The 16420-nt window shown below is 26.7% G+C and overlaps 1 protein-coding gene across 6 annotated transcripts in view; it reads right to left on the reverse strand.

Moving 5' to 3' along the window:
- Window positions 1-16420, reverse strand: part of LOC106790089 (probable serine/threonine-protein kinase mkcB) — a 73148-nt gene that overhangs the window by 38250 nt on the left and 18478 nt on the right. For 2 of the 6 annotated variants that reach the window (XM_014754775.1, XM_014754772.1), the window contains exon 1: window positions 5358-6217. The exons of 2 other annotated variants lie outside the window; for them this stretch is intronic. In XM_014754775.1, coding sequence (XP_014610261.1) covers window positions 5358-5391 — 34 coding nt within the window. In that variant the 5' untranslated portion in view covers window positions 5392-6217. Of the gene's footprint in view, window positions 1-5353; window positions 6218-16420 lie in introns of those variants that run through there. 2 more of the 6 variants (XM_014754776.1, XM_014754774.1) reach the window with 1 other exon arrangement.

Here is a 16420-nt window from a genome sequence, read left to right on the forward strand (position 1 = left end):
TAATACAATCAATATAAAATATAAAATTTAGAATTATTTTCCAATAAAAAAAAAAAAAATAAAAAAAAACCACACGAAAGACAAATGACTTTGATCTTTTTTTACGATAAGTGTTACGAAAAAAAGTATGAAAAACGAATGAATTATATTTGATAAAATTATTATTATCATTAATTGATATTCCATTGAAATTGGCGGGGTGGTAAGTTGTAGAGAATTTCTAACTAATTGGTGCGAAAAATGATTCGGGTTAAATCTATGGGGAGGGAGAAAATAAGTGGGTCGGAGAAGGCTCTCTTCTCGGTGAAGTTTGTCCGCAAGATTCTTGCAAAGAGAGGTGTTGGGAATCAAAGGTAAAAGAGAAAGAAGAAAAGTGAGTCAGTCAGTCAGTCAGTCAGTCAGCTAGTCAGTCGGCGTGATTCTTCTTTAGTCTCTCCATATTTTCCGAGAGCGTCCCACTGCTCTTGTACCTCGGAAAGACCGGATTGTTCAATTGAATGATAGCGATGACTTTATTGCACGTAGTCAACTCTATTACACCGACCTTTTATTCTCTCGAACGTCCTCGAAGCACTTCCAACGTTATTCGTTATTAAAAAAAAAAATAAATGAAATAAAAATTGCCTACGAACGATTAGATGATAAAATTGATAATTGGTAAATATAACACAAAACAAAACAAATCAAATCTTTGTGGCCACGCGTTTATTTAAAAATTAATATTCTTTTTGTTTTGCAGATTGTGCAAAGAATTTTGGAATTGTGTTGGTATAGATAAATATATATTTATTTTAGCATTATAGCTTATATTTCGTTAATTAATATTATCGTAATGTTATACTCTGTTTTTGTATATTATTGTTATATTATATCAATAATTGTTCTATATATTGTATAATTGTTTTAGATTTTGATCTATTATCTATTCTCTGTAATAGTATATTTATATGAATTAATAATAATAAATATAAAAAAAAAATACGTAAAATATATCTTACAATTATCATACAAATAAAAACAAAAATATATATATTTTTCAAGTAATTTGATTGATTGTATATGATAAGGACACAAATAACATATCGCTAATTCTAATTTTACAAACACAAATGATGTATTGCTTCAACGATAATAAAAAATAAAAAATAAAAGAATCTTGAATAGGTTTCCAACGTATTTGCTCAAGTGTTTTGAATAAAAATCAAATATTTGTTAGCACATATGTAGATGTACCTTGTAAATCCTCTTTAAGTATCATAAAAATCATCATATCTCTTTATCCACAATTAATTATTTTATCTTCAAAATCGTATCAAATTGTCGTAGTTTTACGATATATGAAGATATAACACCAATTTAATAGATCCCAAGACAAGTTTAACACAATTTTAAACCTATTTACTAATAATATAAGATAATTTTACGAAATATAATTAGAATATATAATGAGATATTTTAATGAATTCAATTTTTTCAAATTTATTGCTTAGTTTTTTTTCTTTTTTTTTTTTTTAAAGATTTCTCACTTTTAAATTACCCAATATATTCGATATAATAAATATTTTAAATTATGAAAAATAAATATATACCATTTAATAACAAAATTCAAGTAAGATTGATCAAAATTTGATTTATTGTTGCTAGATAAACAAAAAAAAAAAAAAAAATAAATAAATAAAATAAAATACTAATCTGTTCGTTGTGTGCACAGGTGTACAAAGTTGTTAGATTTTTAATAACACACATATCATATACTTATTTTATATGCGTTTTATAATATGAGGATGAAATATAGAGAAAGATCTCATTGATGAGTAATAAAAAAGATCTCATGAGTATTTAATCGCATAGACAGAATTCAAACAAATCTACCTACCGCTTGCTTATTGCAATGCGTTAAAACGCATAAAATTTCATTCCTCGTACGTAGTATCTCTCACTCTCTCTTTCTATCTTTTCTCATTTACACCGGTATTTTGAAATTGCAGAAAATCTTTTTATTCTTTCCATTATCGCGAATACGCTCAATAAAATGAATACACATATGCAGCACGATGCAGTATATTATTAACATTGAAATGAAACGATAGAAAATATGTGTAGAAATGTATATATATATAAAAAAAAAAGTATTATAAGCATGCAAGTATTATAATTGCTTTTTTTTCTGATTTTTTTTTTCTTATATATCATCAGGTATTTAAACATCAAATGCCAGATATCGAATTGAAAATGATCGGAATAATCGAACGTTTTTTATACATATATAATAATCTAATTATAAGAATTTTAATACAAATATAATATTATATTAATATTCTCATTTAGATTAGAGTTCATTGTTCTTTGATATTTCTTTCTTATTTATTTTTTTTATTTTTAGGAAAAATGGGAAACACGTTCTACCTCGAAATAAGTCTTAAAAAATATTATTTTGCGTTACATATAATTATATATTTAAATAAATAACTAATAATGGATTTTATATATGATATATATATATATTTTTTATATGATATGAATAACGATGAAATATTAATTATTTCTTTTTAACTACGGTCCATTATCTTTACTCTTGACTTCTTTTTGTGTGGGGAGGGGAGAGGGAGGAGAGGCTTTACCTGGCAGAGATGGAAGACGTTCTGCTAATACATAAGAAGTATTCAAAAATATTGATGAGATGATTATCATTATACGAAACGCGAAATTAGAAATACGAAGGCCGAATTTGGTAAAAAGAAAAAAAAAAAAAAAGAATTATTCGAAAATATTGACACATTGTGTCAGAGACATCGTTAAGAGTGACGTTGCGTGTTAGCACGTTAGTTACTCAGAGAACCGGCCAATCAGCCAACCATAACTGTCCATAATCCATAAGTACCTATTTATAAGTACGTAGAAAAGATAAGTACATTCGTATGTGTATACGCGTGTATACATATGTAATATAACATATATATATGTGTGTGTGTGTCTGTGCGTATTGTATAAAAATTCTTACGAAAGAAAAAAAAAAAAAAAGGAATTTTGACGAAGAAACACGCACACACAAGAAGAATGATTTTAAAGATTAAATAATTTAGATATTATTTATTTATCAAAGTTTCTCTTTATCATTATTTGTTGTAACTAGTTGTAAAGATAGTTGAGTATTAAAGCAATGCTTAAGGAGATAATGTGTGTGTGTTTTACGTTAGATTTAATTATATTTTATATATTTATATATTTTTTTTTTCTTTTTGATTTTCCGAACAAGCGTTGAATAATCGAACAGAAAAGAAAAACCAATCACGATAACGCTTTCACGTAAGATAGAATAATAAAAAATAATAGTTCGTATAATAAAATGAAAAAAAAAAAGAAAAGAAATTCTTGGTAAAACGCTTTAATCGTACTCGCAAAACACACCAGGTGTTCTGTTGCAAGTTAAAAAAAAAAAAAAAAAAAAAAAAAGCAAAAATTGCTGCTTATCGTTAAAAAATATCATATCGAATAATATCGAAAGAATTTTTTGTAAACTTTCGTGTAAAAAAAAAAAAAAGAAATAAAAAGACAAACAAATTATAACATAAAATGGTATTGCGATACACCTAGTTCTTTTTTCTTTTCCTCGCATAGAAGATTTCTAATCGTGAAAAAAATCTTTCTACATATTTCTTTCTCTTATATATCGCTAACGAGATAGATAACAAGATAAGAACATACCTAATCGATTGGTCCGCACATAATCTAGTGAATTACGTCAAATTACTTTAGCTAGGACACATTCCTCCATGTGTACTTACACATATATAAAGATATATATATATATATATATATACACATACATGTATACGTGTGTGTACATAGTACATTCTTATAGTACGTTCATGTAGAATTTTTCGAGAGAGCAAGAAGCAAAAAGAAAAAAAAAAGAAAAAACGTATATATAAGATTATAAAAGATAGAATAAAATCGTTAACCTATATAATTTATATCGATTTGACTATTTTCGTGTTTGCTCGTCGACAATCTCACTACCATTTATCCGATTATATTTCTTATCTACGATCGATGGACGTTAAAAACGCGTTTTTAACGACTAATTGCAATTACGACACGAATCGGCTATCAACTGTATCAGCACGATTCAAAAATTTCCAAATTCTTCTAACTTATTTGTTGAACTCTCATATCGTGTGTGTGTGTATTTTACTTCTACATCCTATATTAACTAAAAATTATTATATTTCAATAGAAATTTTTAATTAAAAATCATTTATTTATTCACTTAGGATTAAAAAATGAAATATTATTATTATTATTAAACATCGGAAAAATAGGATTGACATGATATATATAGATAATTAATTAATTACTCGCTTATTAATGTTTTCAAATGTCAAATCAATTACCTTAATGGAATAAGTCGGTTGATTAATAATCTTTTTAAAAGAGACTCGTGTAAATATTACATATATCACACAATAAAACGCATTACTAATAGATGTATTATATTAATTGTAAAATATCGATGATATATTATAATTAATGCAAAAAAAAGAAAAAAACCAAAAAAAAAAGAACATTCCGAAAATTGTTTTAATTGATTATTGTATTACGAAGGGAGAAAAGCATGGAATGTAAGACTATTTATTTTCTCTGATACGTTTCAAGAACTCGGCTTCTCTTGTTGCTTATCGTTGCTCGATTAAAAATCTTCGGACACGATAAACTTTCTCTTTCTCATCGTTTGCGCATACGTTATAAATCGATCGGTATTCTTATTTACGTGTATATATATATATGTATATGTTTCGTTTTAACGAAAACAATATAAGCAAACATAAATAATTAGTCAGTATTGAAATAAAATCAACGACGAATGTTACAATCGTCGTTGGCGCCGACAACTACTTTATCTTAATACAAGAAAGAAAAAAAAACAATATGATAAGGTCGTTATTTTGTTAGAAATTACGTTAGAAAATGCTGTTGAAATTTTGTCATATTTCGTAGATGGTAACCTAACAAAAATGAAAAAAAAAAAAGGAAAGAAAAAATACTTCTGCACAAACGCATTCACCGCGTGCATGCAAGAAAACTTGACACATAATAAATACACGATAATACGTAGATACCTATACAACATTCACAACATGTTTACAATTTGTAATTTGTTATTGGACATCTCGAAAAAATTATGATTATTATTTAATTTCATTATATCATGATGATTATATTTTTTCAATATTCTATTATTGTCCCTTCATGTACCAAAGGTGTGACAAAAAATGAGGGTTATTGTTATTGATATTAGGGAAGAAAAAATAAATGAAATTAACAAAAAGAAGAAAAAATATTTCTTATTTACCCACCAACTTCGGCATGTTGAACGAAAAATTCCAGCATATCTTCGGCCCTTTTTTTTTTCTTATTATTGTTCGTTAATTACCGTATCTTCAAAAACAACCGCGAAACTTTTCCGGTTTCTTATTTTTCTTGTTCTCACTTCGACGACAACACAAAAATGACAACGACAACGAAAACGACGAATTTGTACCTTTCGATGCTCGAATGCGCGCGCGTGCGCGCAGAGAATGCGCGCACATATAAAAAAAATAACAAAAGACGAGGAGGAACCTCGACCAATAAGATGACGACGACGACGACGTATTATTCAAATATTTTTATCGAATTTCCTGTCGATTATTAGTATACAGTGGAAAGTTGAAAGTCTATCAAAATGATTCAAGAATTTTGATAGAAAATAACAATAGGGAGAAAAAGATAAATATTGAAATGAAATTTGGACTATGATAAGAAACGCGACCCGACCAATTTGTTATTTGTAATTAAATGATTCACAATCTCTATCAGAAATAAAAGAAATAACGAAAGAATAATAGACAAATTTTCCAACAATATTCGATTAGATTCGATTCATACGTGTCACGCACATTGCACTGACAACACAGATTATCGATCATTTATTACTAAAAGTTAGTATACTATTTTTGTTGTTGTTGTTGTCCCTTCTTATCTGTTCTCTTTTTTTTTTTATTTTGTCTAGTTAACCAATTCGATCTTGCGCATTTTTTCTTTTTCGTAATTCATTATGAATTATAATAAAAGACGGATCGAGAAATAGAAAAAAAGCAACATCGATGAAAATACACTTATTTAGGGTAATAATAAACGACAATTAATAACAATCCTTCTACTCTCACGGAGTTCGCAATTGAAACTGATTGTAAGATTCCGTACTAAGCTTCGTCCGGGCCCGCGAAAGCTGGCCGCGCATGCGTAGTACACTTAGATTCGTCGTCTCGTGAAAGTATCTTCTACCGTTCTTTCTCTACCCCCACCCCTACCATCACCCCTTCTATCACCCCTTCCATCACCCCGCCACCTCGTCGTCATTCACCAAACCAATAAATGCCAAACTTCTTCTTCTTCTTCTTATTATTATTATTATTTTTCTATTGTATCATATTAATCCTTTTTTAATGTTACTTATTTTAACGAGAAAATGATAATTAAGAGAACAATAAATGAGTATCGTCATTAAAAGGGTTACTGACGTTAATTAATATCAATTTATGCGCGTCAATCGCAATTGAAATACATCGCTGGATTCGTGACATCCGTTCGAATTCCATTTGTCTCTTTTCCATTTGTACGCGGTTTTATATTTGAAAAATTCTTCAAATTATTTTCTTTGTTATAAAGAGTGTTACTACGTTCCGCTTGTTTTTTAATCATCTCTTTCTTTTTTTCTTTTCTTTTTTTTTTTTTGATTTAATTAAATAACGGATCAACGTTATTCGCGAATTATAAGCATAATTGTGGTGTCCGTAGTTATGACAGTGAATAAAATTAACACAAAATGTGGAAACAAAAATTGATTCTATGATATATTGCATTGGATTGGATAATATGAAATTTGTAATAAGCCATATTTTGTAAGTTAAACTTTGTTTTTTAACTTTTTTTTTTTTCTATTCGAAAAAGTGTACCCGAGTATTTAACAATAATACTTTGCATCTGATTATTTTATTTTGATATAGATTCAAATCGAAATCGTTACTTAGCGACAAATTTGATTATTTGACGAATAATCTAGAATTGAGAGGACGGCGAGATAATCTCCTACGTAACCTCGACAAAATAATTCATTTTTTTCTTTTCTTTTTATTTGTCCAGTTAGAAATTATCGAAAGATTGGATCGATACGGATCGTCGATCATGTTCGGACTTCCTGAGTCATTTAATCCTCTACTTTTTTCATTTTGTTTTATTTATCTAATAGTATAAGAAAATTACATATCGATTATTAGTCTATTTTTCAAATTGAAGTTTGTCATTGATAATGATCATTAACAATGACGTATAAGAGATGCAAATGTTGTTTGAATATTTATAAAAGGAAGTCGAAAAATGTTGAAATAAATTATACACCACTTAAATGAAGATTTCTTAAGTATATACGTGTACTTGTCTTTTTGTACGTATATATAGATAAGTGCATACATACATTATGTGCGTGCGTGTAGATACAAACATCGATACATATAGTACATACATATATATATATATATATATATATGTGCATAGATATATACGTTGATACATAAATAGATTGTTATTGATAATAATTTGTTAAAAAAAATTACGTAAAAAAAAAAGGCGAACGAATGTTGAAAAGAATATTGCTCGAATAAATTATAATACTTGTTTACGTGGAGAAATTTCATAAGTATACGCGTACTTGTTCATCTATACATATATAGATAAGTACATACATATGTGCATAGATATATAAATTGATAAAAAAAAATAGATAAAAAAAAAATTCTATATATATATATAAAAATATATAAAGAAATATTTAAAATAAATGGTTCGATGTGTCGAAGAAAGAACGATATCTCAAAGATGACGTCACGATATCGATAAATCGTCATTAAGCCAAAGATTATTCGTGGGTGGTGGTTACTCGATGATAGATATAATATGCGCATACGTATTTGTTTTTATTTATTACTTATTATACATCTTATTTTTTTTTTCTCTACACTTCTGCTCCTGCTGCTGCTGCTTCATAAAAAAAAAAAGAAAAAAACAGAAAAAAAAAATGATTATTAATTATTCAACGATAAAAACGTGAATCCGTTAGTAGATTTTCTTCGAGAACGTTCGATTCTTCACAACCTTTCTCAACCATTCACCACCATCTTTTATCTCGTTCTTTCACATACATTCTCGTGTCGTTGCTCGAGGAAGGTTGTTTAAAAAACTTACGCGACGTAAATACATTACTCTTTAACACGCGAGACCTTCGTTAATAAATGATCGAATTATATATATATATATCTATATTTATTAGATATTTTTATATATATATAGTATATTGATATGTAATGTATATGTTAATGAGTATCCTTAAACTTAAGATTACTCGATTAAAAAAAACTAACGACATGAAAACGATCTGACGTCTTCATACTAATTTTGGTCAAACATCGTTAATAAAGAATTATTTTTGGCGTGGGCGGATGTTCGCGAGACGAACCAATTCCAATTGGAAGTAATCATCGATCGTTCGTTTATCGCGTACACGTTATAATATCGATTTAAAAAAAAAAAAAAAAGAAATATAATCGAATATGAAATAACAATTTTATTTGATCGAAAAATTATAACAGATAGAGAGAGAGAGAGAGAGAGAGAGAGAGAGAAATGATTATTTAAATTTCGTATTGATAAATAATAAATATGAAAGTCATTGGAAAATAAGAAAAAAAGAGAGAACAAGTAGGATAAGTAAAAAAGAAATAAAAAAAAAAAAACAAAGTTCGTTTTAAAACATCGCGTGTAAGTATCCTCGTAATTAGTGCAAAGTGTTACTCACCGTTGTTCGTGGTTTCGTTTAGGACGAAAGAATGTTAACTTCGCCCACATCGAATGAAGACCAGTTGATAATCATTTTTGAACCCCCTTAACCTTGCGCACTCGCGTGCAAACTGACTATCTTATTACGAATACTACGAATTAACGAGCACGTACCAGTTTTCCAAGTGAGAGAACACACTTTTTTTGTTTTTATTTTTTTCTTCTTATTTTTATATAAGAGATTTTATAGAAAATATGTTAAGATAAATTGATATTAACACCTGTAATAATAGGGTTAAATGTAATTGCAGAAATTTTCAATCAATCGTTTTCTACAAACAATTAATTAACGGATAAATAAATATCAATAGATAAATACCATACCTCCATATAAAGAAAATGTAGGAAGTATGTACTATAGTAATCGCACGTCTGAATATTAATTTATTACAAGTCGAGGTATACATATAAACGAGATTTATTCGTTTAACAGATTGAAATTGCTTTAATAATATTTCAAGAGATATTAAATAAGCCGTCATTCAAACTTTTAGCGCACGGTAATAATATTGTAAAATATAATATTAATTTATTAATATATATATATTTTATAACAACTTTAACAGATTGAAATTGCTTTAATAATATTTCAAGAGATATTAAATAAGCCGTCATTCGAACTTAACACGAACTTATTATAATATATATATATATTGTAATAAATTAATTAAGAAAAAAACAACAATTAAATTTCTAAACATTACAAATTTCGAATTTCAAATAAGACTATGTTAATATTACTAATTACTATACAAACTTCTAACATTATATAAGAGATATATTCGTTCGATAAATAAAATGAAATCCCCTCATGATGAATGATTGCGATCGAAATAATAATTTTATTGATATCTATTGAAAAAAACAATACATTCGAACGACGATCGATAGTGTTGAAAAAAAGAGAAAAAAAAAAAAAAAAGAAAAAAAAAAGAAAAGAAAAAAAATCATACGATTATATTTATCTGTAAAGGTACCCAATGAAGGTTGGCCTCCGTTAGTATGACATGTGTGTATGTAAGTATATACGTCGTACCGTTTCATTTCTCGTTGGCTCCGCATCCGGACGCGACTCGCGTATTTCACGATCATCGTATCGTTGAGTGATCCATGCGTTCCCTTACGTGAGGAACTCACGTGTTCGCACATTTCACATATTTTAGTTAGCTAGCCGAAAGAGGTGCGGTCTCTATTGAGAATGCAAAATGCATAAAGGTGAGGTCTCTGAACGCGATACGATTTCGGTTATGCAGTTTTACGTCATCGCCAGTTTTTTTTGCTTTTTTTTCCTTTTTTTCCTTTATAAATTAATCAAAGAAAATATTGTACATTGATATATTACGATCATCCGATATTTCGTTCATTTATTAAAATGGAAATCTTTTTTTTTTTTTAAATGTTTTATAGTTTTAATATAAAAATGTTATTTTATATATTCAAATGTGTGTTAAACTTTTTGAATATCTCGAAAACCAAACGTATACGACTTAGGCTACTTTCATAATCGCGTAATTACCACACACATACATACATATATATATATATATATATATATATGTATATAGTTTTTTAGTAATTACTTCGTTAAATTTGTTAATTTGAGAAATGACTAGCTAAACCTAAAAATAACTATACTGACCCATTTAAAATATGAAATAACGCAAAATTATATATTTCATCTAGACAATATTTATATGAATTTATAAGAGACGAGTGGTTTAAATATAAAATTGAAATTTGATTTATAGATTAGATCAGATAGAACAACATGACAAACGAAATATTGGTTTTTTTTTTTAAGTACAGGAAGAGATAAGAATGGATAACTACGAGTATTTTATGTAAAAAGAAAAACAAATTTTAAAGACCGAATATCACTTCAATCTTTCATAAATTCGCATATAACTTTGTTATTTTCGAAAATTACTAATTTTAATGTAGAATAAAATTTGTTCAATATACTTTCCTTAAAAACGTTTAGTTAATTCGAGACAATCAGCAATTCTAACATTGAAATCTTTCTGATACAATAGCAGGACCATTATTTTTTTTCAAACTTTGCACACTTCTTATACTCACTTATTTCTTTTTCTTCGGTAGCATTATGAGTAACGAAATAAAATATGTGAAATAAAAATTAACCACGTGTTAACACCCGATTCGTAAACCATACGATGTACATTCATATTCATAAAAAGGTACAATGTAAAGTAAAATTCTAATGGATTATTATAAGTGTGCACAGTTTGAACAAACAAAAAGAAAGATCTGATCCTCTCGTAAATGATTCAGAATAATTCACAGAAATCTCAAAAAAATTGTTGAATGTTATAATAATAACAGATTGCAAAATTGCTCATAATATATAATGAAAAAGAATAAAAAAAATATACGCGTATACGAACACATATATATATATATATATAACACTTGTCAATAGTATACACATTCGCACTAACGTGCACATATGCATATCATTTGCATAACAATACAAAAAAACACGCAGGACGTATATACTAGAAATAAATTTGATACTTATCTAATATCGTTTTACATCTTCCGTAGTTTGAAGACGACTGCGAATATGAATACAATTACGCAAGTATACTAGAAAGAAATACAATAATAACCTTTTGAAGGAATAAATATATGTATGTTTACAAGTTCGAAGAAAAATGAGATTTTTAATAGAATAAAAAAGACAACATTGGAATTTAAACACCTTGGCTGATTGTCAGAAATGAAATATGTGCATATAAACAAAATCTTGAATGACCAAATAACCGTTCTTTCAATTAGTTTACTCTCTTCCTTCTCTACACTTTAAAATCATCATTCTTCTTAGTTTTTAACGTGTTTATGTTATAACTATTGTAAATACACATTATTTCATCTAATTTATTTTCTCATTTATATTAGATACAATGTATTATATTATCACTTTGAACGATGCTTTAATTAATATTATTTCAATAATTTGTTCAACCAAAAAAATGTCATATACATGCTATTTAAGTTAACATAATATAAAAAGAAAAAAGAAAAAAACTAATAGGATAATTTCGTTGTCTTCAATATTTGTTTATAATTTATATAATATAATGAACACATGGGATAAAAAGTAAATACAAAAATAAAAGATATATGCTTAAGGGCAATTTGAGTCTTCCAATTTAGATAATTCAAATCTCCGCAAATGGAAAATTTTCAATTCTAAATGGAAAAGTAAGATATATAATCTTACGATTAAAAACACATTTTAGGAATCAGCCTAATGGCTATTTTATGACCCTTACCCCCATTACTGAAGCATTCAACCTTTTGTGCTGAGTAATACTTTCTTTCTTATAACGAATAACACAAATTTTTAAAATCCTATTATTAACGTTATACAACAAATATTTGTATATCTTAGATAAGTAATAAACTCATTGTTATAAGAACAATACGATATTATTGCGATCATATTAACTGCATAACGCGTAACATTGATTAACACGTGCAAAGTATAACACGTACTAGTCAACATTTATTATTATTATTACTATACTTTTTAATAGTATATATATATCTATGATATTTGATTACAAATTACAAATGGCAAGCATCTTTTAATTGTTTCTACTTGCTGATTTTGATCCTCGCATACGTACACGATAACGCACGTGACACGAATTCCTAACATTTACCACATAATCTTTATTATAATTACTGTCTCTTCTCTCCTACTAATCGTATAATCGTACTTAATGCAATTTCTATCGACGAGGACAGCCATTCCACAGTGAAACTTTTTTTTTTTTTTTTTAATCGCAATATCGTAGTAACGTTGCCGTTAGTCTTTAACAGTGTTTCTCAAATTTTTATACTTCACGCATCTATTTTTTTTTTGGCATAACACAAATAAATAAAACTATGATTATAATAAAACACTTATACGTACAAATACCGGGTGGTCAAATCATTATTTCTATCACTCAAATATTTTCTTTATTAGTGGAGTCTTAGAAAAAAAAAAAGAAAAAAAAGATACAGCTCGCAGTTGCTCGAATTTTCCCAACATTTTTCTTCTACGTTAATATTATTCTTTAAACAATAACAGGAGGAACCAATTCATAGAGAAAAATGATCAAAAAATATGTTCCATCATCAATAAACTTATTTAAAATAATGTAATTTCGTATCAGACATTTTTTTTTCTCCATTAAATTAAAAAACTAACGGAGTTATCTGAGATGGTAATGCATTTGTTTTTTTATCTTTTTGTTTCCTTTGACAAACTCCGTACTTTTAATCTAGTATTGATAATCTACGTAGATCGATACACAATAATCTCTTATAGAATTATTAACAGGTTAATTAACGTAATGATTGTAACGAGATTTAAAATTTGATCTCGTAGTACACGTTGAGAACCCCTAATATATACCTACGTTTAGTCTGTAATAATAAAATGCGAAGGCGTACTAGCATAACAGGAAATACGTGTAAATAATTCGAAATCTCAACTAATAATTACCATGCGTATCACTTTTATGGAATTCCATATCATCTAATTGTTCATATATATAATCAATATAGTTGATTCAATACAGTTGATTTGAAACTTTTTTAGAAACTCCATTATCAATTCCTCATTCCTCTTAAATCTATATACTTAAAATATAATAGTTTACAAATGGAAAATAACATATACGTGTATTGTTATAATATGTTTGTTTTTTTTGTTTTTTTAACAAAATAAACAACAAGACAACGCAAATGTCATTTATCTCGCACGAAAGAAAAATTGAGGAGAAAAAAATCACGGATAGTTTTCACAAGAATCAGATTTGTTTAGATATTTCAGATATATTTTTTGAATTTTTTTGCTTAGCTTGAGATAATGTTGACACTCGATTGGTAACGATTGATCGTAACCGTTATCATAGACGTAAATGATAACGTGTTAACTCGGTGAAAGTAACGAGAGTAAGAGTGATATTTGTTAACGTGTAAATAATATATATATATATATATATATATAAATACATATTTCTGTATATTAATTACATTATATAAGCTATCGATATAGATTTATTGCTTTACCGAAATTATAAGATTATTTATTGTTAAGTCACATCTTACACGATAATAAAATATATAATTAATATCTTTTTAGCTTATATAAAAACAACCGTTTATATGTATAATGTTCATTATTGAAATAATATTAATGATAGCTAGATTTATAAAATAATATTAGATAAAAAAAAGAAATAAATCGAGATATATTTCTTTAAATTGTATTAACGTAATCTTTTTTAATTTTATATAATAAATAGTAAAGAAAATTAATAAAGTTACGTACATAGTCATATTAATTATTATCGTTTAACGTCCATACGCGAAATGTTATTAAAGAAATATTATTTTAATTATACAAAGTGTTATATTTTCAATTAAATGCATTGATATTAAAATTTGTGTTAAAATAAAAATAATCCATTGACTTATTCATATATGTTATCCTATTTTTTTGCATTTTTTTATATCAAATAAAATCATTTATCTTTTTACAGGTTACATTAACGATCTTTTATTGAAAATAGAAATGTATCTGTTAAGAAACATAAGGGAGATACGAAAGAAAGCTCAATTAAGTTAAGCTCGAGCAAAGACTCCTGGGTAGTTTATGATTGAACCATTAGATTCAATTAGAAGTCTTCTCGCGTGTTCGTCACGTTCTCCCTCGTGACTATTATCAAAGTGGTTTTCATATGAGAGAAAGATGCTTGCTCGAGAATAAGTCACATGCTTATGTATCTATATATATAAAGCTCAAAAGTCTTTGATGTCCACATTACCTAGCTAATCTGCAGAATAACTGATTTCTGCACTTTAGTAATAAAATTATTATATAGTACATAAATGTTACATACTAATAATTATGATGTCATGTTATTTTAATATTATTAGTCATATATGAACATTTTAAAATACATTCATTAAAATTCATGATTATTTTATTATCCTATTATAATATCTTTTTATTTCTTATACAACAATTTTAATGTCATTCGTCTTTTATATAATGTAAACGTTTTCAAACATTTCTTGATTTTCATTTAAAACAACCATTAAAGGTAAATAATTTAAATTCCTTTTAATGAATGTGTAAATACAAGAGGAAAATCTTTTCAAAACTAAATTTTTAATTATATTTACCATCTGACAATATCTTATGTCAAGTTTAAGAATGTATTATAAATGTAATTAACAATTGAAATGTAAAATACTATTCTTTTATTTTATTTTTCCTGTTATTATTTATTAAAAAAAAGAAACGAAATTGGATTAATACGAAATATACTTGAGGTGATATTCAATTTTTCATAATTGAAATTAAATAATATCTACAATCTAATATAATGTATGTTCCTTTAAAAGAAATTAATATAATCGAATAACACATTAATAAATTAATAGTAAACATTGTCACATAATTAATTTATAATTTTTAATTGATTATTAAATACGTTAACGTTTAATTTTTTCGAAAAGAAATAAAAAAATAAATGGACTTGAACCATTTTCAAAATGAACAATCCACATAATTATTCTTTTCTGTTCTTTTTTTTTTAGCTACGATAAAAAGGTGAGAAGTTTTTCAAAAAAAAGCAACAGAAAAAGACAAAAGACAAAAGAAAAAAAAAGAAATCGAGGAAATTAAGTAAGTAATTATTATAGAAGAATCTTTATCTTTATCAGAGGAAGTAACTCGTAATTTACATGTAAAGGCTAATGGGATATTGCATGAAGTCGTCGTCTTCGTCGTCTTAAAGGGTAGGCGGAAGAAGGAAGAGACCAATCGTTTCGTTCGAAAGGCATAGCAAGTCGGGTATCGTCTTTAGGTACGATCAGAATAACAATTAGATACCTATATCCCACACCGATGCGCGAAAAAAACATCGTCATCAATCTCGTCTATAATTCTTCGAACGTTCACCGGTTTAACCTTAGATACCCGTGACATGCGTTCACCATTTTTCTTTTCTTCTTCTCCTATATATATATATATATGTATGTATGTACAAATATTGAGCTAAAAAAGATTCTTAGATGATTAATAGAAAAATTCTTTCCTTAAAAGTTTTTAACACTTTTATTAAACGACTCATAGTTTTGCAAACTATGTTTGAGATATTAAAATTAAACAAATAAATTGGCTTTTAACCAATCATTTGTATCTATATATATATATATATGTATGTATGTACAAATATTGAGCTAAAAAAGATTCTTAGATGATTAATAGAAAAATTCTTTTCTTAAAAGTTTTTAACACTTTTATTAAACGTTTTTATTATCAATACATTAAAATATTAATAGTTTTACAAACTATGTTTGAGATATTATAATTAAAAAAAATATATATATATGTATGTACAAATATTGATTCTTAGATGATTAATAGACAAATTCTTTTCTGAAAAGTTCTTAACAC

Source organism: Polistes canadensis, unplaced genomic scaffold (genome assembly GCF_001313835.1).
Source record: "Polistes canadensis isolate GaletaPanama2010 unplaced genomic scaffold, ASM131383v1 scaffold_214, whole genome shotgun sequence".
NCBI classification, from domain to species: Eukaryota; Metazoa; Arthropoda; class Insecta; order Hymenoptera; family Vespidae; genus Polistes; species Polistes canadensis.